At 52.4% G+C, this 21397-nt stretch overlaps 7 protein-coding genes across 7 annotated transcripts; 4 read left to right on the forward strand and 3 right to left on the reverse strand.

The window, feature by feature from the left end:
• Nucleotides 1-1748: 1748 nt before the first annotated feature.
• On the reverse strand, nt 1749-3789 carry VTN00DRAFT_8121 (uncharacterized protein; the record flags this gene model as incomplete). The annotated part of the gene is made up of 3 exons (XM_069434941.1): nt 1749-2868; nt 2927-3445; nt 3500-3789. 3 exons carry the CDS (start codon nt 3787-3789, stop codon nt 1749-1751), a joined length of 1929 nt encoding a protein of 642 aa, XP_069286387.1.
• Nucleotides 3790-4371: 582 nt separating this feature from the next.
• On the forward strand, nt 4372-5598 carry VTN00DRAFT_8122 (uncharacterized protein; the record flags this gene model as incomplete). Its single annotated transcript, XM_069434942.1, has 1 exon — nt 4372-5598. One exon carries the CDS (start codon nt 4372-4374, stop codon nt 5596-5598), a length of 1227 nt encoding a protein of 408 aa, XP_069286388.1.
• Nucleotides 5599-7580: 1982 nt separating this feature from the next.
• VTN00DRAFT_8123 (uncharacterized protein) lies at nt 7581-9461 on the reverse strand (the record flags this gene model as incomplete). The annotated part of the gene is made up of 3 exons (XM_069434943.1): nt 7581-7594; nt 7645-9311; nt 9448-9461. 3 exons carry the CDS (start codon nt 9459-9461, stop codon nt 7581-7583), a joined length of 1695 nt encoding a protein of 564 aa, XP_069286389.1.
• Nucleotides 9462-9922: 461 nt separating this feature from the next.
• On the forward strand, nt 9923-11791 carry VTN00DRAFT_8124 (uncharacterized protein; the record flags this gene model as incomplete). Its single annotated transcript, XM_069434944.1, has 1 exon — nt 9923-11791. One exon carries the CDS (start codon nt 9923-9925, stop codon nt 11789-11791), a length of 1869 nt encoding a protein of 622 aa, XP_069286390.1.
• Nucleotides 11792-12568: 777 nt separating this feature from the next.
• On the reverse strand, nt 12569-13846 carry VTN00DRAFT_8125 (uncharacterized protein; the record flags this gene model as incomplete). Its single annotated transcript, XM_069434945.1, has 1 exon — nt 12569-13846. One exon carries the CDS (start codon nt 13844-13846, stop codon nt 12569-12571), a length of 1278 nt encoding a protein of 425 aa, XP_069286391.1.
• Nucleotides 13847-14890: 1044 nt separating this feature from the next.
• Nucleotides 14891-18724, forward strand: VTN00DRAFT_8126 (uncharacterized protein; the record flags this gene model as incomplete). Its single annotated transcript, XM_069434946.1, has 1 exon — nt 14891-18724. One exon carries the CDS (start codon nt 14891-14893, stop codon nt 18722-18724), a length of 3834 nt encoding a protein of 1277 aa, XP_069286392.1.
• A 1318-nt stretch (nt 18725-20042) lies between these two features.
• On the forward strand, nt 20043-20586 carry VTN00DRAFT_8127 (uncharacterized protein; the record flags this gene model as incomplete). The annotated part of the gene is made up of 2 exons (XM_069434947.1): nt 20043-20351; nt 20437-20586. 2 exons carry the CDS (start codon nt 20043-20045, stop codon nt 20584-20586), a joined length of 459 nt encoding a protein of 152 aa, XP_069286393.1.
• Between the last annotated feature and the right edge of the window lie 811 nt (nt 20587-21397).

Raw genomic sequence — 21397 nt, forward strand, 5'->3', positions numbered from 1 at the left:
TATGGATTTTCATAGGGAATGAATGACGGGTGGTAATCTGGGGAGTATGTATGTATGTACATGCATGTATTGGATAATAGTGACCTTGGTAATTTTTTTCAAAGTCCTCCTTTCTTTTCTCTCATCGCTTTGTTGACGTACGTACTTGTCCACGGCTCTGTTGCCGTTATCGTCCACGGGGCACTTGGATTCAACGATGCCCCGTCTACTAGACCCTCGAAAGGATCTAACGGCACGAGTGATGGCACGTCGCCATACGGCTGCAAGAGCTTCGCAGGGCTTCCGTCTGCGTCGTCAAAGTTCACTGTCGTCGATATTTAAATCGATATCTTCTAGGTCAACATCCATGACTGGCTTGGCTGTCTGACTTGTTAAAGCCAAAGGTCATGGTGCTGGTTTCTACAGGTGCTCTGGCACGCTCGTCAGTATAGTAGAGGTGCTGTTAGCAGCTTGAAGATACCCCTTGGGAGTATGTCGCTGCTGCTACTGCTGTCTTTCTGAACACAAGACAGTATTGTATGTATTATTCCTATTCACTGCCGTCGTGTTCATCGTCTCTTGTCCTCCTCTCTGTCCATGATATGTATATGTCGATATCGGCCTCGTCGCCTCCGCAGCAGCCTTCGCCTTCGCCAGCGCGGCTGCCGACTCGCAGCTGTGACAGTATCGCTGCCCAGCACCCGCCCCGGTATCGACCACACCGCAGACCTGGACGATCGGGTTTGGGTTGTCGTCGTTCAGGGACGGGTAGAAGGTCGCACGCCAGCAGGGTTGTATGAGTTCTCGGAAGGCGCAGGTGCAGGGGGGTTTGTTGGCTTTGAAGAAGCACATTTTGAAACCCTTTCGTTGATGATGAGGAGGATGAGGAGATGAGCCCTGGTCCTGACTGCAGAGAGTAGGGGGTGGTAGAACTGAGGTCTTGCCCACCTACTGCTATTAGTTCAGAGGTAGGTAGATAGGCAAGCTAAGTGAGCAGATAATGCTCCTCAGCTGTCTGTTCTGTCTGTGGAGTAAGAAATGATGTTTAAATATTCAAGATGTCTTTCGTCTATTAATAACAAATATAGACAAGCGTGTATAGATAACAGAGAGATCGTCAATGAAAATTGAATGTGGAGGTCGTCGTTCAAGAAGAGGACAAGAGCATTTAAATAATAATAATAGGAATATACCTGTAGACAGGTCGCAGTTTGATTCAATTATGATGGCAACATTCCTGGCTATGTCTGGAATATATATAGGTCCATTATTTTCCATTTCCTAGAGAAGCTCATTGTTTTGGACTCCTTTGTTCTTCGATAGGTCCTGTTTATGTATATGTAATGATAATCACAGCGAGCTTTGTCTCTGGCTTTTTTTGTTCTATTTCGTTGAAGTTCTTTTTGAACACTCGATGATAAAGATAGCGTGGCAAAAGACAATGGCATGATATTATGATGAAAGAAAGGACTTGAATGGATGAAACAGTATATTTCTGTCATGAAGAATGGGCCGCGAAGAACTTCCTGTTTGGGCTCTTCTCTCTCGGATGGTCCAGTTATGGTGAGGACTGACATTACGATTATTGCCTGGACTACTACTATACCATGTCTTCTGCCACCGTTTTTCCTGGAGTTTGACACAAGATGATGATTAGATCAAACTTTTTTGACATTTTGATATCTCCAACGATAATAACACGGGATATATTCCAGGTATCAAAGCTGTACAGGGAATCGTCGATCATCCACACTTTAACTCCTAGACCCTTAATCAAAACCCTGGAATTCCTCGTCGTCTTCAACAGCGTCTCCCTTATCCGCTTTCGCGGCGCGTTCGCTCTCCTTCATCTTTCTGACTTCCTCCAGCATCCGCTCCGTCTCGCGCATCTTCTCCCTCTCCTCCTCCGTCGCCTTCTCCCATTTCTCTCTCTCTTTCCGCACTCTCTTCTTCTCTCTGCGCTTCTCCTTCTCGTTCTTCTTTTCTATGGTCTGGCTCCATGGGATGTTCTCGCTCGCTGATCTCTTCTTTCCCGTCTGCTGAGGAGCAGTGCCATTGGCTTCAGCCTCCTGCCTCTCTTTGAGAGCCTGCTTGCGATTCTTCTCCTTCTGCTTGTCCTTGTATGCGTAGTTGTCCCAGTCAATGTTGACACCAAGGGTCGCGTCACCCTTGAAGTTTTTCAACTCAGGCATCCGGGGAAGTTTCAGAAGGCCCCACGCGTGACCCAGTCCTTCCCAATCCAAGTCTGCAATGCGGAAGATACTGCTTGCTTGGTGCTTGCTGTAGCTTCGAACCCAGCTGACAAAGGCCTTTTGGCCCTTGTCGTGCAGAATGCGGTCTGTGAGGACGGCTCTGCGGGCAATCTCCGTGGCCGCGGACGCGTCTGAGTCGGAAACTGAGACTTTGGGATTCTTATACGGCGTAACCGGCGTTTTGCGGACCTCCAGGAAGGGTACGTAGTCTTCCTCGCGTCCTGGGTGCAGAAGGACTATACTCAAGCCTCTACGACCAGCCCGCCCAGCGCGACCGCATCGGTGGATGAACACCTTCGGGTCAGAGGGAGGATCTATTTGGATAACAAGATCAACTGATGGGATATCAAGTCCACGGGCAGCAACGTCCGTGGTCAATAGGACGGAAGGAGTGGTAGAATTGGTAAAGCGGGTGAAGTTCTTTTGGCGAACATTCGGGGCGTGTTTGCCATGGAGAGATATGACGGCGAAGTCATCCCCCAGGAGTAACGGGATTATGGCTGAGAAGTAGTCGACGGCGGCACAGGAGGAGAAATAGAGGATCGTCTTCTGTGGTGTAGGTTCTACAGCTGAAAGGATCTGTTTTACGGCTGGTAGCTTGTGGGTTGGAGGGGTAAGGAGGTAAGTCATTTGCAAGCTGCCCGACGTGTTAGCAACTGCAATTCAGGAGACATATCCGGAATGTGTTTAATTACCTCGCGGGAGTGCGTTTATCTTCCACACCCGACGCACCCTTAACCTTAACCGCGATCTTGACGGGATTCCGTAGACCAACCCGGACGAGCTGGTCGACAGCTTCGCTCACACTGGCGCTGAACAGACCCGTCCGTCTTTGTTTGGGCAGTCGCACAAGAATCTTCTGCAGATCATCCTTAAATCCAAGATCCAACAATCTATCTGCTTCGTCTAATACTAACATCTCGAACGACGACTGAGGGCAGTGGACATGAGGGGACGAGAGCAATTCCAGCAGTCTCCCTGGTGTGGAAACGAGCACGTTCGGGGACCGCTTCAGGAAAGTACTCAGATCCTCCGCTGGGGTTGTTGATCCTCCTAGAAGAAGCTGCGGCACCACCTTGAGAGTAGACGCTGGGTATTTTTGAGGGGGATTGGACTCCTCATCGTTATCGCCTGGTGGATTGATAACTGAGGCGGAAGGAGGATGGAAAGCTAGCAATGAACATAAAACACTATATATCTGCGACGCAAGTTCTCTATGAGGAATTGTTAGCTGTAACCCTCGGCCCCCAAGAGCGCTCAATTCTTGCCTTGTCGGGGAGATGATGATTGCGCCCACATGGTGTTTCTTGATCGGCTCTTCTAACCGCAGCAATTTCTCGACCACAGGTATGAGGAATGCCATGGTCTTTCCACTGCCGGTAACGGCTTCCACCACCACATCTTTATGGCCCATGAAGAGGGGTATTGCGGAGGCTTGCACCGGGGTCATGCGGGTGAAGCCCATGGAGGAAACGGCATCGAGGATCCATTCTGAGAGCGGAGGAGTGAGGGCGTCCCACGCCCTTGAAGACGACGAGGAAGGAGGTTTTGGAGCCATAGCTGACTGTACAGCGTGCGCTGAATGTCCAAACAGCAGCGCAGCGCAGCTTCTTGTCGCAAGCACGCGCTCGAACTTTTTTCGAGCGATCAACGATCGCGATAACCCTTATCAAGATCAAGATCCGCCGGGCGGTGGGCGTTCTGCCATCACGTGATGCCAGCGGCTTCGGCGGGAGCAGCTGAAAGCGCAGGTCGGCCAGCAAAAAAAAGCTTCGGCGAACTTCCCAACGTTGTCGCTCTGCAGTCCATCCCTTTTCAACATCTTCTCCTCTTCGGTCTTCGTCCCAGATGCAGAACTAAGATCCCTTCTTGCCGCCATGCCACGCCTTTGCTGAAAAGAAGCTGTCACGATGCGCAAGTGATACTTGGATCTCCGCTTGGTTTCTCCAACCGTCCGCTCCGATAAGCAGCCTATCTGAAGCTGTCCCATCCTGACCATAACCACCAATATTCCAGCGGCCACGGCATTCACCAACTTCTCTTTGGCGTTTTTGCCCAGGACGTTGTTCCACCACAAAGACCTCTGTTCGGAGTCATTCGACCCTCGGCTCTTCCGCCTTTCGTTGCGACCGCGGTCGAGATGTCTTCACCTCAATACAGCGTGCCAGCGCCTCCTCGCGTCATATCACCTTCTCCAACACCATCAGAGAGATCAGACTCGCGAGATAGCTATTCCGGACCCGTGACGCGCTCAGCTTCCCGAAGGCAGCAGCTCGCATCTGCTACGCCCTCAATATTGGAAGAGGGCAAAGAAAACGACAATGGGGAGACAGAATCCGATTTGAACTCAGAGAAGCGAGCCCGTAGGAAGTCTCGCGGCCCTGCTGCTGCTTCACCTGCGGGTTCGTCTCAACCGCGTATGCGCCGCCAATCGTCCTCATCGAAAAGCCCGAAGAGGAAGATGACGACGACTGAACCCAAGTCGGAGCCGCTGACCAACGGGCACCTTTCTCCAAATGGGCATCTATCGCCATACGGCACCATGCAGGATCACTGGCGTGATCTCTCTCGATCTCCATCGCCTTTGGGGCTCATACCACTTCACAGGCACTATCGTACCTTTATCCACCGTCACGAGATCCCGCGCAAGCTGCTGCACGTGTCGATCGGCTTCGTTACGCTTCACCTCTATAGTCGTGGGATACAACCTCTCCAGATAACTCCATGGCTGATTTCAGGCCTGGTGCCAATCGCCGCGACAGACTTCCTCCGTCACCGTTCTCAGACAGTCAACAAGCTCTACATCCGCTGTCTGGGCGCGCTCATGCGCGAAACGGAGGTCGATCATTACAACGGTGTGATCTGGTATCTTCTCGGAGCATACGTCGTGCTTCGGTTCTTCCCCAAGGACGTGGGAGTCATGGGCGTCCTGCTGTTGAGCTGGTGCGACACCGCGGCGTCCACGTTCGGCCGTCTATACGGCAGATATACACCTCGCCTGCGCCGAGGCAAGAGCCTCGCGGGCACTCTGGCCGCTTGGCTGGTCGGCGTCGTGACCGCGGCCACGTTTTGGGGCTGGTTTGTCCCCCGTGTGGGCACTTTCCCCAACGATCCAGAAGGCGCGTTCATGTTCACGGGCAGTCTTAACCTTCTACCTGATTGCATTAGAGGCCTTCTTGGCTGGACAAGCAGTGATTCCCCGAGCGGCGTGATAACGGGCCCATTGGCCCTTGGCGTGATGAGTGTCGTCTCCGGTGTCGTCGCTGCGGGAAGCGAATTGATCGATCTCTTCGGCTGGGACGATAACCTGACGATCCCCGTTTTGAGCGGAATCGGCCTGTGGGGTTTCTTGAAAGTTTTTGGTTAAATTACACGATTATTCCTTCCCTCCCTTTTTCCGCTCTTATGTATCTTTCTTTTTTCCCTTACGGAAACTCCATTCTGTTGCGATTCATGCTTCGGAATTCCCCATTTCCCTTTGTTCCCTTTATGCTACGTCATGTTATTACCCCCTTTTCGTCTGCGGTTGGTTGATTGGTTGGTGGGTTAGTCGGTTGGTCGGTTTTTCATTTCATTTTGGTCCTGGTGATATCATTTCAAAACATACTTGGTTTCGATACCTTTTGTTGTCGTTGTTGATGGAACGAGTTCGCGATAGTTTATTCTGGCTGGCAAAGAAAGAAAGCGAGAAGAGAGAGTGTGTCTACCTTAGCATAGACTGGTACAGCACTACCACTACTACTACTTCTATACTACCCTTGGCTTTCAATTTTAATGCTAGGCTTCGTGGGTCTTCTTTGGTTGATTCCTCTTTCTCTTTTTTCTCCCTATAACGCATCATCCGTATTTTGCCCCATTCTAGCCGACTTGTTTTCAGGTCAGGTTCGTGTTTGTGTATCTTATACTTTTGTATCTATCTAACGCGCGAAATTGAGGGTGCCTTGGGCCTCGGTAGGTGGTTAAGTAGGCAGTTGATACACGAGATAGAAATAATTCTAGTCTTCGTTGGTGACTGAAGAGGGCCTTGATAATCACCTACAGTATTATGTATTGCAGCAATCCGATTATCGACTATGGATATAGGATCATTGCAGGTACCAGCTAAGATTGTAACATGATCGACAGGAATGACCTGACGCCAAAGACAACTCCTAGGCCAAAAAGACAACTTTCTGCAGTAGTGCAGCACCTGGTATTCATTCAAGCAATGTCCCAAAAAAGGTATAAGAGAAGCGCAGAAAATCGCTAATCGCTCGACTCTAGCCAGGATAGACCCATGCTCAAGAGGTTCTATCCACCCATCTAATCCCAAAGCACCTCAAAACTCCTGAAATAATAACCAAGAACTAAGAACTCAAGACCAAAAAAATGTCACGTCACGGGTGGGTTAGATCCAGAATACTAGCGCGTCCGATTTTCTTTTTATTATTCTTCTTATCCTCTTTCTTCGGGCTCTCGGAGTCTTTCTTGTTGGTGCCGGACTCTCCGTCGCGGGATGATTCCTCTTCCGCGGTATCATCATCCAAGGTCCAGTATCCGTTACATGTGCTGATAGATTCGACGTGTCCATTCGACCTTCGGGGCTTCTTAGGTTTGGCGGACTTCCACTTGCTTGGTGACTCATGGGCCTTAGATGGTGAGGAAGAAGTTGACGGAGCTTCGCGATGTCCGTCATCCATTGCGGTATGTGACGATCGGGGGGCCTGGTCACCTGCGTCCTCATGCTCTGTGGATCTTGGTTCTGATTCCAAATCCACAATTTCCCGGGGAGACGGGATGCTTCGTTGTTTAGGCGACGGGATGGAACTTGCCCGTGCAATTCCAGGAGACGAGCCCAGGTCCACGACTTCTGGTTTTCGAGATACGGCTCTATGTGCCTGAGGTGCTGGAGAGGACGCTGTATGCGTTCTTCTTCTCGGTAAAGGGGCCTCAAAAGTATCTTGTGATATGGAAAGTGATGCAAGGGCGGACTCAACTTCCTGGACTTCTCCAGGGTCTGGAGTAACGTCCTGGATTTTCTTGGACCTTTTTGTTTTTGTGGCCCGTTTCCGATTTGTCGTCGCACGAGAGGAAGAGGCAGTATCTGCGGCAACCGAGTCCTGATATTCAGAGTCAGAGTAGCTTACCATGATTTGCTTACGCCGTGAAGCCGAGGATGGCCGGGTGGATGACGCTTCCTTGTCACCCAACTCTCCCGCTGCTGCCTCCTCCCCATCGCAAGAGCCCGCATCTCGATTTCTAGTTCGTCGCGGGGGGTTTCTTCTCGGAGGACGCTTGGTAGCTGGTGCGTCTGACACATTGCAGGCCGCAGAAAAGTTGTCAACGAGATCATCGAGTGGAGACGACTCTTCAGGGTCGTATCTCTGTGAGAAATCAGTCGTCTTCGTCGCTGATTTGGACTTAACGAGAGTACCTTCTAAGTCATTGTACGTCTGCTGCCGTCCCTTTGATGGACTGTTGTTTTCTGGCATCGCAGAAAGTACAGCCTCCTCGAGGTGGGCTCTTTTTGCAGGAGACATTTCAGTTCTTGGCTTGCCGACAGTAGCCCACTGAAGGATCCCTCCGGGCTTCATTCCGGGATCTATAGGCTTTCTCTTCCTCGTCGCAGACTTCTTGGGAGCGGTCTTTTTTGCAGCAGCTGCAGAGGCCTTCTCGTCCTGTTCCCTTTTCCACTTTGCTATTACCTCCGGAATACCGATTTCTGCCAATGTCTCGAAAATCCACACCTTTTCGGGCTGATATGGGTCATAGAACTTCGCTGCTCGTTTGTCGGTCGCCGTACTTTGTGCCGTCGGTTCGTCTACCAATTCAAGATCCTCATCATCTAATTGTTCCACAGCCTCTTGCTGGGGCTTTGGATTAGGTTCCTCGGCAAACAGGTCCAAACCAACAATCTCAATAGGGACAATCTCAAACTGCAGCTCAGACAGACCATCTGTGCTCATGTGTGTCCGACTTTTATACACACGCCGCAACATGGGAGCTTCCTTGTCCGGGACGAACTCACCGTAACCCTGGGGAGTAAAGACAGGTTTTCCAAGTCGAAGCCTATAAGAGGCCAAAGGTTCTGCAAGTAACCTAACAATCTTTTTCGCTCCGGAGCGATATTTCCAATCAAAGACGTCCGCGGCAAACTTTCTCAACTCCAGAGCGTCGACTTCTTGATCCCAGGCATCGGTCAAGCTGTGCCTCAGAGCTTCCAGATCGTCAGATGTGGAAACAACAGGGTTTGCGTAGTACGAAAGAATTGTCCTGTCCGGAAACGTCTCCGGGATCCTGACAGCTTTGTGCTTCGTCTGGAAGTAACCACTCTCATTTTCCTCCAGTTCGAACTGGAGCCTGGTTCTCCATTCATCCAATTTTGCATCAACATCGACGGCATCTGAATTAATTATCTCCAGAAGATCTGAGCCAAAGCCAGCTTTGGCAATCTCCGCAGCAAGTTTGCTGCCGCACTTGGGAACTCCAGACGGTAGATAATCGCCACCACTGAGCATCGCGAACAAGATCATGCCGGCGCGGCCAAGAGGTACATTGGCGGGGAGACCGTGCTCCTCTTCTGTCCGGTAGCAAGTAATGTGGGTAGCTCCGCTATTCCCACTCGCACTGTCCTTTGAGAAATTCATAAATGTGAACGTGGATCCGAACATCAAGGCGTCGACGTCGTTGGTCATGACGGCATCTACGATTCCAGCCCGCTGCAACCTTGCGCACTCAGCTTCAGCTTCCCCTGGGGCATCATGCCTGGGAAACTTGAACAGATCGATCAAGGTCTTTGATAGACGGATGATAGGCGCAGATCCGTAGCTGCGGCCACTAACGGCCTTCCCCCGTTTGAAGGGTGGCTTGTGCCGTCCATCGTATACAAAAAGAGGATGAATTGGAAGAGCAACAAACTTAAGCAGCCTGTAGAACAAGGTCCGCAGCTCTGGGTTCGTGCCCCCGCGGCCAGCTTGGACCTGAAACAGCCATATTGAAATGTCAACAGCTATCCGAAGGGGCCGAGAAGTCCTCTCCAGATGGGTAATAGCAAGCCTGGACAGGGCAATGCGGTCCCCAGGCCCGATGGCATTGATAAGTCTGTTTATTTGACATCAGTCACGATTACCAAAAAGCTCTGGATGGCCCTATTTCGATGGGCCGCCTCGGCAGTGTGCAACCGTGGAGCAGTTTGATAGCTGTCAAAAGAAGGTAAACAAAGGCCAGTTCCACTTACCCAGGGATCCCCATTCGGAAATATCTACATGTCCATCATCCTAGAACAAATCCAAAGTAAACCACCGGTCCTCACGGTGTCAAAGGTACGCGACACTCGATAGACAGAAGTTCGCCGCTTGGATGTTGTGATTTGAAGAACTGCGGAAGCAACAACGGGATCCAATCAGCGGCGGCGCTGAGCGGACCGCTCCACCGGACCGACGTAGCTCCGTGCGGACTCTCGAGCCTCTGACCACATGGTTGAACCCCACGATCGACGTACGCGACATATCGACACGATCTGCATGAATTGACCTTCACGGAGAAGTCTCTAGCTGGCTACTGACGATGTGCGAGCATGGTCTGCTCGTTACCTGAAATTCCGCATCTCCCAGACTCAGAATGTCGGTTTAAGACCGGAGGTACAGCGCGTGATTTATTAGTACCTCGACACAGCAGAGCTCAGCATTGATCAAAAGGGAACCCACGAAGTCATGGCAACCGCGTCATATACAGCTGGCCTTGACAGGAAGGCCTCCATCTCCGGTAGTTCTGCGATGCGCTCCAGTCTCCGCCATAGCACCGGGCCCTCTTCCCCCTCTACACCCACCGCCCATCACCACACACGATCAACCATATCTTCATTCGCCTCAACTTCCTCGCCAGGCGCGTCATTTCGCAATGAGGAAGAGGCGGTTATACTTGAGTTTGGGTCTAGATGGCTCAGAGCTGGATTCGAAGGCGACAGCGCGCCCATGTGTGTCATGGGTTTTGGTCCCGAGCAGTCGAGGAAGGCCGGAGACTACAGAGGATGGATACGCACAAGTGAAGAGAGTGATGCTGAAAAAGAACGACTGATAATGAAGCCAGAGGACTGGGCGAGGGAGCATGAACTCTGGAGGATGGATCTGCGAGAAGTTGACCTTGGACTCGTCGAGGACAAGATCGAGCGCACGATCCGGGAGATATACAACACGTATCTCCTTTCAGACGCGGGTTCTGCACGATTGGTTCTTGTTATACCATCGGTTATGCCGCATCCGTTATTATCTGCTATTCTCTCGACACTCTTCAATCGCTGGAGATACCCGAGTATCACTTTATTACCGTCCGCTACGATGTCTGTGGTGTCAGCGGGACTACGCTCTGCCCTAGTTGTGGACCTTGGATGGGCAGAGACTACAGTCACTGGGATCTACGAATACAGAGAAATCGAAACGAAACGGAGCACCAGAGCTATGAAGATGTTGATGCAGGAGATGGGACGATTCCTCTCGACCTTAATCAAAGATAATAATAATGACACAGCAAATTCCGGAGACGGGATATCCGTCGACTTCCAATACTGCGAAGAGGTCGTCAATCGGTTAGCCTGGTGTAGAGGAGGCGGAGCAGAAGAAAAAGGAGATGAGACAACTCCGCCCACCACGTCTGACCAGCAGCCAGCAGCGTCATTGGAAGAGGAAGGCTTTACCGGACGCAGACCCTCTGTGTTTTCTTCTTGCCCCGCGGGCAGAATGATCTCCATCCCATCCCCTTCCAACAGCGCAGAGTACATCGACGTCCCCTTCTCCGACTTCGCCGAACCCGTGGAAAAGACCCTCTTCGCGGAAGGCATCCCGGACCTCGACCTCGACGACCAGGAGAAGCCGATCCACCAACTCGTGTACAACACGCTCCTCGCGCTGCCTCCCGACGTCCGCGGCGCGTGCATGGCCCGCATCGTCTTCGTCGGCGGCGGCTCCAACATCCCTGGGATCCGGCAACGGATCATCAAGGACGTCTCCGCCATGGTGGAGAAATACGGCTGGAGCTCTGTCCGGGGAAGGGTGATCGAGGAGCAGAGGAAGAAATTGCAGGAACTGAGCATCAATCGCCAATCGCAACAATCACAACCACCATCAAACCCCTCTACCACTTCCCTAGAACCACAGTCAACAGAAGGCCCGGACGGCCCAGAGGGAGAAAAAGAAGGAGCAGAGGAAGAAGAAGAACTCGACTTCGTCGAACAAAAACTCCGCCGCAACAACCCCCGCGACAACAACAGACCCTACATCCACGGCACCTTCCGCCAGGTCGAATCCCTGGGCCCCTGGGCCGGCGCGAGCCTCGTCACCAGCCTCAAGGTGCGCGGGCTCGTCGAGATCGAGCGCGAGAAGTACCTCCAGCACGGAGGACTCGCGAGCGCGAGCCGCGATTTCGAGTTCCATGTTGGTGCCGGCGGTGGTAGTGGTAGTGGAAGTGGTGGTGGCGGCAGCGCGGGGGATAGGCGGTCTGGGTTCAATCAGGCTTCTTCTTCATCGTCCGGGTCCGGACGGGCTGCGGGGGATCGGTCGAGTTGGACGTTGGCGGGGTGGGGATGAAGTCGGTAGACAAGTGTTGCCTTGCCGTCTGGATGCGATGCTGCCACCAAATAGATATATGGAAGGGAGGGTGATGTGGTGATGGTGTGGTGGTACCGAGTAGTTTCCTTTTTTCTCTATTTGACGACTAGATATCTTAAGATACCCGGATACGATTGTGTTAGATTAGATTAAAAAATCAATTACATTTATATCTCTCAGCCTGTGAAGGGTATACACTACTGTGCCATATCTTTTGTCACCCCCTTCCCCTGCTAACTACTGTCTTGGCAGATTGCTATTCTATAACCACATGACTTTGAAGCTACTGGAGGGTACCTGGATGCTATGATAGGTCACAGGCCCTAGACAAGGCCGGTCCAGATCACAATATAGCAAAAGCGGCAAGCTAAGTGGCTTAACAAGGGGGGGGAGGGGGTTGCCGAAAGATATGGCAACTTAGTGTACTGTGAGAGGTAAAGGTGTAAAGACGTGTTTCAAAGCGTAGCTTCATCATTTCTTTTTGATCCCCTGATTAATGCCTATTTACAAGAAGTATATATATAACAGGATGACGGATGGATTGGATCACCCGGGTATTTAAAAAAAAAAAAGGGAGGCACCGAACTGCCATGAACCGGCCTTTGATGTATGCAATAGAGTGCAAGGCGAGCTTATACCTGCCAACGCATGATGAAGAGAAATGTTCTCTCCCTCTAGAAATAGAAAAGTGCACATGTGGGGGGCGATACCACCGTGAAAATGGCGCTGTTCAGCACCTAAAGACTTAGGTTCTTCTCACCCAATGGTACCAAACTTATACGTAGCCCAGTTGACAGCCGGCCCCGTCTCGGGCGAGAAGATCTGGGACGGCAGCTGTCCCCACTGCGGGTTGTTGATGCCATCGATCCAGCCCTCGGGCTCGATGACGATGCAGCCGTGCTTCTGGATGGTATCGACACTGCCCTGGCCACTGGCCTGGTTCCGCTTCACCTGGGAGGGTTTCACGGGGATGGAGCCGTCCATGCCATTGCAGGCGTAGATCTGCAGCGCGGGCTGGTTCGTCGACACCTCCATGCTGATTCCGGTAGTGCTGGAGTTGAGTCTGAGAACCGGAATGAGGGAGTCCGGTGCGAAGGACGGCGGACGGTCGACGATGAAGCAGTTGTCGTAGCCGACGCAGTCTGTGCCGCAGATCCCCTCGGTGTACTGCAGGTCCTGGCCAACGAGTTTGCCTGCGGTGAAGTCCATGCTGGAGTGAGGGGATTGGGAGACGTCGAGGATGGTGCCGTTGGGAATCAAGATGCCGTCTGTCCCGACGTAACGCTGGGACAGGGGCAGTTGGAGGAAGGTGTTGTCCAGGATGGTGGGCTCCTTGAAGGAGTTCAGGTTCCAGTAGATGTGGTTGGAGAGCATGATGGGCGTCTTCTGGGTCAGGGAGAGAGAGACCAGCTTGGTAGTCAGCTGGGGGAGACCGGCTGGGTTCTCTGGAGTGTCGACGCTGAACGTGGCGTGGGTGATCACATCTCCGGGGAAGTCTTCCAGGGCCTTGTCGAGGAGTGTGAATGTAACTGCGTTCTTCGAGGTCGAAGTCACGGTCCAATTGCGCTGGTCGTAGCCAACAAACCCCCCGTGAAGGGTATCCATGCCGTTATTCTCGTTCGCGGGGACATGGTATTCCTTGCCATCGATTTCGAAAGTGCCGTTCTTGATTCGATTGGCATAGCGACCAACGACGGCACCGAAGTAGGTGTGCTTGCCTTCAGTGTCCTTGACGTACTGACGGGGGTCGTCGTAACCGACAGCGATGTCCTGCAGGTTACCATCCCTGTCTGGGACCAGCAGGGAGATCAGACGCGCTCCGTAGGGAATGAATTTTGCCGTGATGTTCTCCGCGCTGATCGTGTAGACCTGGAAGGGGTCGCCAGTAGTCTCAGCTGGAGAGTTGGAGGGAGGACTCGCTGGCTGAGCCTGTGCAAGAGTAGGCAGCACGGAGAGTGCTGCTGGCAAGTACTGTTTGACGTGCATCTTCAATCCCAAGGTGACGGTGATTGCCACAAAGATCAGGCCATACATCGTGAGGATACGAGCAGATAACCGAGCAGGACAGAGCAGAGGGCGAAAGCAGTAGACCAGCCGGGGGAGAGCGCTGTTATGTATGTGCGACATCCTAGGACAACATCGTGCCCGGCCAGCGGGCGGAGAACCGGGGTTGCTGCTAGTTTGCGGGGAGAAAACACTAGGATAGCTTGAGCTGGAGGAAAGCTTTTCTTTACGCGGCGGTGACTAGCGAGTCAAGGAATGCAGGCCCTGGGATGGTGATGTAACGCTGGAGCTGTGCACGACTTCTAAGCGCACATGGCAAGCTTCCAACACAGATCTCGAGCTCAGATTGGACGGGACTTGAGATCTTTGCGCACGCCAACGGAGCGGGGGTTTAACGAACAGAATGCTATCCCTCTCTGTCGACATCGATACAGAGATCAAGAGCCGTGACCGCGATCAGGCATCCAGGGGCGGCGTTGGTCCCGGTGGGGCCCAGACGCTGCGGGGAAGCGCCGCCGGAGTATTTCTCGTCTGTGGACGAAGACTCAAGAGATTCTCCTCTCCACCTCGTCGGGCAGCACAGAATGTGGGAGCGTGTGAGATCCATTCATACATATCATCTCTTGATGCGGTTTAAGGAGAGACGCCAGAGCAACGAACAAAGGCCTGTCAGTCTGTCAGTCCCCTCTGATCTCGAGGACGTCCGCTTACAGGCATCGTCACACCAGCTGCGCTACGCCGGATGCGGCTAGAGCTGTCCGCAAGCGAGGCTCCCGGAGAAACCTGTGTCCGGTGCTGACATAATCCCGACGCCCTCAGCACGAGCCCGACTCCTCGGCCTGCCCGATCGGGATGCTTGTTTATGTTGTCATCGGCGCATGGCCTTTTCCCCGCGATCTGCGGACGCCAGCTCACTGAGTTACGCGCCTCGAGGCCATGGGATCGAAGTTCTGGCCAGCGTCGCTCGAGAAAGCCGTGTTCCATCGCGTGTCGCTGCCCAGATCCCACGCGCCGGGCTTCGTCCCTTCCACGCATTCCCTCTGAGACACCACATCTTAGTTCGCGCCTGTCGCAATGTCCACCCGCAGCGACAGCTCTTCGCCTGACGTCCTCGCGCCCCCCGCCGATCTCCAATATCTCATCTCTCCTGCCCCCGTCAGACCGGTCCCGGGTCGTCGGAGCTGGTTCACGCCCTCCAAGTACCAGACGCCTCGCAAGAGGCCGCGCTCCAGCGCCAGTCCGACAAAGACCTCGCATTCCTTCCGCCTAGACGACCTCATGCTGAAATCAACGCCCCGGAAGAATCGGCAGGGGTCCTTGTCTCCCTCGAAGCTGCAGTCAGAGAGCAACGTTAGTCCCTGGCGAATCAAAGTGACCGTCGAGGCGGAGCATGAAGACGAGATGAATAACAACGGGAGTGTCGCGCGCAAGAGATTCAAGTCGGGAACCACGACGACCAAAATACCATTGAAGGATGGGGAGGAAGTGTCACTGCTGTCGGCGAAGAGACGAAGGGGCCGGCCACGGAAGTCTGACATCCAAGAGCAGAGTGCGACACCGAGTAGAGACAGTCCTGGCCGCACTCCAGGGCGAACGCCAGGGCCAGCGACTGCGAGCGCAGTGAAGAGAAAACGAGGCCGGCCAAGGAAGAGTCTCCCGGAACCGGAGGTGGTGGAAAGCGTCGAGACGGATCATCTTACCCCAGCAGAGCCGACGCAGCGGGAGCCAACCCCTCTCAACCTCGCGGTCGAGGGAGATGCCGCCGATCTCAGCTCAGATGATGGAATATCGAGTCCGGCCCCGTTTACATACGAGACAGGAACCGGTCACATAAACTTCACCAGCCCCTCGCCCATACGATCAGAGAACCGACAAGTCGAGCTATCAGAGCCTCCTAGGAAAATGGCCCGAATATTAGAAGGCGACACGGAGCTAGCTCCTTCTAAGAGCCTCTCGCCTGACAGAGAAGAGAATACAATGCATGCAGGACACACCCCTAGACCACGGCGTATATATCCAACTCCCACCTCGTCGTCATTGATAGACGGCGAGAACCCTGGGGATGATCCCAGTAGAGCTGCGCCCAGTAGCGAACGTGAGGTTAACATGTCTGGTGTTATAAGTGACCCAACCAACGAGCACAGGGAGTTCGACTCCATAATGGAAAGTGAAGGATTCAGCATGGTCTCGTTAGATACGCTACCATCTGCAAAGTCATTGGCGTCAGCGAGATCGTTACCGTCAGCCAAGCAGCAAGTCCGGCATTCCAATTTGAACCCATCCAAGCCTGCTCTTAAGCCTTTCTTTGAGCGTCAAACGCCTGGTTCCTCGGATAGGGCGAACCGGAGAGCCTCCGGTTTGAACTTCAAGGCGGCTGAGGACCAGGCGGTGACATCCTCCCCTCAAAATCAACCCGCAGCTGGCCAGCGACCGATGGTTTCATCGTCACTCCCTCCAGCCTCGGATTCATCCAATAAAAAAGGCGCTTCACGGTCTACAACTACACCTGCAGAAAATATTTTGTACCCACAGCTCCCAGATGCTCCTGCTCAGGCCGTACAATCTGCAACGACGGCGAAGAAACGGTCATTTCCGAGTCTGGCTAAGGTTGTACGTGCGGGAATCGCTCTTCAGGGTATCCTCAGGCGCCAACGCAGGGGGTCAAAATTGCAAAGCCCATTCTCGAGTCCAGGGAGATCCGGTACAAGGGAAATGAGTGAAGACTCTGATGGTCCAAGACGACGCCTTGAGCACCTGTTTAGTGGATTTGGTCTCGAGACCCAGAGGGAATTGCGGGCCGGTCTCCGTTTTGGAGAGGAGCTCGCAAGGCAAAGGGAGGCAGAGGAAAGGCGGCTGAGAGAAGAACAGAATATAGAATCTAGCACTCGGGATAATGCTGCCGCTGTTGAGGCAAGAGGGGCGAGCTTCGAAGCTGCCACACCAGAACAGTCGCGCGAAAACAAGCCTGAGACCGGGAGACTGGACTCAGAAATGGCCCGGCGTCAAGCAGAATGGCAACGTGAGAGAGAGGCTATTAGTCGTGAGATCGAGATGGCGAATTCAAGCAAGGTCATTGTCATTGACAGCGACGTGGAGATGTCACAGAAGCCGGAAGAAGAAGAGGAGGAGGAGGAGGAGGAAGACTACGAAGCCGAGCAAGGAGTTCCTGATGATGGCGATAATGATGATGACGATGACGGAGACTATGACATATGGCAACAAGAAGCTCACGCATCACGCCTTAACGAGTCTTCAATTTCACATCATCAAGAGGACAACCCACCGGAACCAGATCGCGGCCCAGCCTCGAGTCCTTGGAAGAGTGGTCAAAGTGTCGCTGACAGTGACAATGGAGAGAATCTTCCTTCCATCTTGTGGGACTCGCCTGCGAAACAGAGCGGATTCCCATCTTTGGGCAAGTCACGTCTGAGGAAACTGAAGGAAGAGGAGGTCGACCTCTCCGCCTTGCTACGCAGACAAGATACTCCAAACAGGAGAAGATACTACGGGAACAGCAGCCCTCAGACTCGCGCGAGCCAACAGCAACTGTCAAGTGAAGCCCATCACCCTAGCTCTCCCGCCAAGCCTGCAGCGAGTAGTCCACAACAACCAGAGCAAGTCTCGCCTCCTCAGCGACAGAGCGTCTCTAGAAGTCCTAGTTTACCATTGGATGAGTTTTCCTCTCCTGAGCAACGCAGTCAGGCAACAGAGAGTCCAGACAGGAGCTCGGAGCGGTCTGCTGATGAGGGCTACTGCCGATGGGAAGAGAGCCCTGGGCCCCGGGACAGCGCGAGTCAACAGTCAGGCGATGAGTATCCCGATGGCGGTCACCTGGACTATGAGCATCCGGATGATGAGCGTCCAGACGAGGAGCTCTCTGAAAATGACGACCTAGAGCCCTCACATGCCGATATATCCGGCGACCGTTCGACGGATCAGACCCAGACCCCGCAACCTGCGAGACAGATCTCAGCTCCCCCAGCATCATCGTGGTTCCGCAGACTTACGAACAACTTTACTCCAAGATTCTGGAGGATGGGGAATTCCCAGTCACCTGAGAAACAGAGTCCTTCTAAACATCTGAGTCCTCAGTTTGACAATGAGCCCCTGGAGGAGCTTCCTGAGGAGGAGGAGGAGGAGGAAGATGATGATGAGGAGGAGGAGGAGATGCCTGATGAGGAGCATCATGAAGAGCCTATGGAGGAATCTGATGAGGAACTTGATGAGGAACCTGATGAAGAGCCCCCGGAAGGAGCTTCTGAGGATGATGAGCAGCTACCTGAAGAGGAACGTGACCAGGAGCCTCTTGAGGACGATGAGCAGCTGCCAGATGCAAGCCCAACTCCGAGTCCACAACAGAGCCAAGTCGCTGAGACTCCTCTGCCTGAGCCTGAGCAGATTAGTGCGAGTCCCACTTTGAAGTTACAGCCCCAGCGCCAGAATATCATCCAGCCCAGCGGCAAACCGCCTCTGGCTGTCTCCGGCTACTTCACCGACGACCACTACTACGCCCTCCGCCGCCTCTACCGTCTCGCCCAGCGATCCCCCGAGCTCTTCCCATATTACCCTACTCCCAGTCGTGAGGACATCATTGGCGACTGGCTCTGGACTTCAGATGGGGCCTACGGCCTCCCTGTCACCGAGCTTCAATTCGCCATCGTCGACCGGTTCATGGAGGAGCTGGCTGATGGGGACATACAAAACGGCGGGACAGGCGAGATCGGCTGGTCCGAAGAGGAACTCTACAAGAGGCTGTTTAGCATCATCATTGGCGAGCAAATACGAAGGCAGAGAAAGGCGCAGGCCCTAGAAGAGGAGGAAAGAGAACGAGAGAGAGAGAGAGAGCGTGAGGAGCTTATGAGTAATGAGCCTGCCAGGCGTGCTTCTGTCGCGTCTTGGCGTCAATGAGCAACGATAATTGCGCCGTACAGTACTTCTCCTTAGCCTCTCCGGGTCGGTCGGCATTTTGGAAAAAGAAAACATGCTGGCGTCACCGGGACCAAGGCGGATGGTCCCAAGCTGACTGGGTGTTGCATTTTCCGAGGCTCTGGTGTAACACATCCTCGGGCCCTGCGGATCGCGCGAGCGTTCGACGGTTGGGGTTTCTGTGATTAATCAAGTCGATACCGGTCGCCTTGCTTTTATGAATAGTTGGATATCCTGTGCTGGATAGGTTGTTCTGGAACTGTCTGGAGACTTGGCTTTTTGTCCTGATTGGCATTGGAATTGTGAAATTTTTGTGTTCGAAGGATGATGGTTCTTGTATACCCGGAATCTCCTTTTTTACCTTTTTACCTTTTTCCCCTTGAAAAAAGAGTTTTTGGTTGGTTGGCTGGCTGGCTGGCTGGTTGATGTCATGATCGAGTGGATAAATACCTTTTTGTGTTGCATGTCGAGTCGCATGCATGTTCCATGTGTTGGATAACGATGATATTATTTTCTTGGATGTATCTATGCGCTGGACATTATATATATAGACACCTATGTTCCTTGGTAATCTGTCCTTTGTCCCTCCTATTCTTGTTGGTACTCTGTTTTCAAGAGGGGTAGGTGGTTGGTTTTGAAATTGATCAGTCGAGTATATAAGGCTTCCTTACCCTGTCTAGCTAGAGGTACGTAATACCTAACCGACTACTGCTTGCTTTACACTTCGTGTTTCTGCAAGAGATCCAGCAACGGAAAGTACGGATCGAGTCGGGAGGGCAATTGAATTGTTACCTAGTCGCTTCTGTCCATTAGTACTGGTCGACATACAGAGACCCTGTCGATCACATCATGTTATATCCTTTCATTGATGTTTTACTAAATGCAATTTTTTTCTCCACAGGAGATGGGTTACCTTGTATTCACAGATATGATATGAAATGATCTGAATCAACCAGGTCCTTTCTTGTTTCATGTCTATCTATTGAGTTATTTGATCGTTCTGCTCAATTTCTTCTTAGACCTCGTTCATTGTCTTGGACCTGTTCCGAGTTCTTCCCCTTGTGTTGTTGGTTGGGCTTGGTGAGTCCTGAGTCCTCCAGCCAGTATTCCAACTCTGGACGGTTTTTAACCGATCCTTCTTTTCTTTGCTTTGTTGTTCCTTCTGTCGTTCTTTCCTGTCTATTGGAGAGGGAAAGAGAGAGAGAGAGAGGCAAGTTCCGTTTGTTAATGTCATCTTTAATAGTCAGTCCAGGTCTTACTCATTGCTACACCGCCATCCCCAACCGCCACACCAACAACAATGAGCGTCAAGAGATTCCTGAAGAGATTCAGACATAGACTGGTCCCTTGTTCTTCGCCTTCTTTGCCGCAGGGCAAGAAGGAGAAGAAAGAGAAAAATCACGATGAGGACGAAGAGGATCTAGACATAGACACCAACTACGACGACGACAACGATGACGATGAGTCCAGCGAGATGGGAATTGACCGCGTCATCAGCTGGGCAAGTATCCTGACCGGGACGAGTCGGTGGAGTGTTGAGCAGGACCTAGAGGAACTAGAGGAGGAGGAAGTGCCTTGGAGTTCGCACCGGGAGCATGAGTTGGAGCAGGTGTGTTCGACTTCACCTGTTTTATTTTGCTTGCTGTGCCTTCACCCTGTTTTTTATCTACTAATATAATATGAACGACGAACAGATCAAAACCCTCACAGAGGAGAAGAAGGAAGCGCACGAGGTGTTCGTCCAGATGCGGACGAGGCAGCAGGATGAGGAGCGGCATCGGTTTCGAAAGGCAAGGGGAAGGGGTTGGAAGAGGTACAGTACAAATGTCCTACGAGGTTATTGATGTTGTTATAGTGTGGGTGGGAAGTGGAATGCTCAGGGAAGTAGACGATTATGAGGGGAGTCTTGATGGATTAGGTACCTAAGGTAGTATCTTTATAATATTATGAGCGTTCCCTTGTCTTTCTTTTTTTTCCTGTCAGCTGCTGAGCCACCTGTTTCCTATTCAGGTAGGTAGGTAGGTACTGTACCTGGTAGCTTGATACTGTATCCACAGAACGAACTGTGGATCCGGAGCGATAATAGGTAATTAAGTATGAATAAAGTAGGGGGGAGGGGGGGATACCTGGTGGCGAAGTGAAAAAAAAGAATCATATCAATCCAAATTAAACACCTTCAATCATCAAGTGCCTGAACCTGAAGCTGTGAATAAAATGGACTCGTAAAACGACAAGACGAGATATTAGATCAGTAATGAGTCACAAGTGCCGTGCCGTGCCTGACACAGCTTTATTATTCTGGGATGCAATGCAAGATAACGCACGAACAATGCAAGGTGGTTAGGAAAGTGAAAAGAGAGCGTTTGCTTCTCGTCTCTGTCTGCCCAGCCCGGGCCAAGGAACGAACCGAACGGTACGGGGAAGAAGATCCGGACTGGACATGCAAGGGGCATATCTTAATTTCGATGATCGTATTCAAATCCGACGAGGGTCGTACATATGCCTAGGTTAGGTAGACGGTAGAAGCCCCAAGGTCCAAGGTTCGGACCGACGGCCAGGGCAGAGCGCGCCGTTGGAAGCTTGGAGATGATGCTTCAAACCTATTCAACAAACAGTTCCAGGGGGTTCAATCCTCTCTCTCTCTCTCTCTCTCTC

This window comes from Thermoascus crustaceus, assembly GCF_041956765.1.
Source record: "Thermoascus crustaceus strain CBS 181.67 unplaced genomic scaffold VTN00scaffold_5, whole genome shotgun sequence".
Classification (NCBI taxonomy): Eukaryota; Fungi; Ascomycota; class Eurotiomycetes; order Eurotiales; family Thermoascaceae; genus Thermoascus; species Thermoascus crustaceus.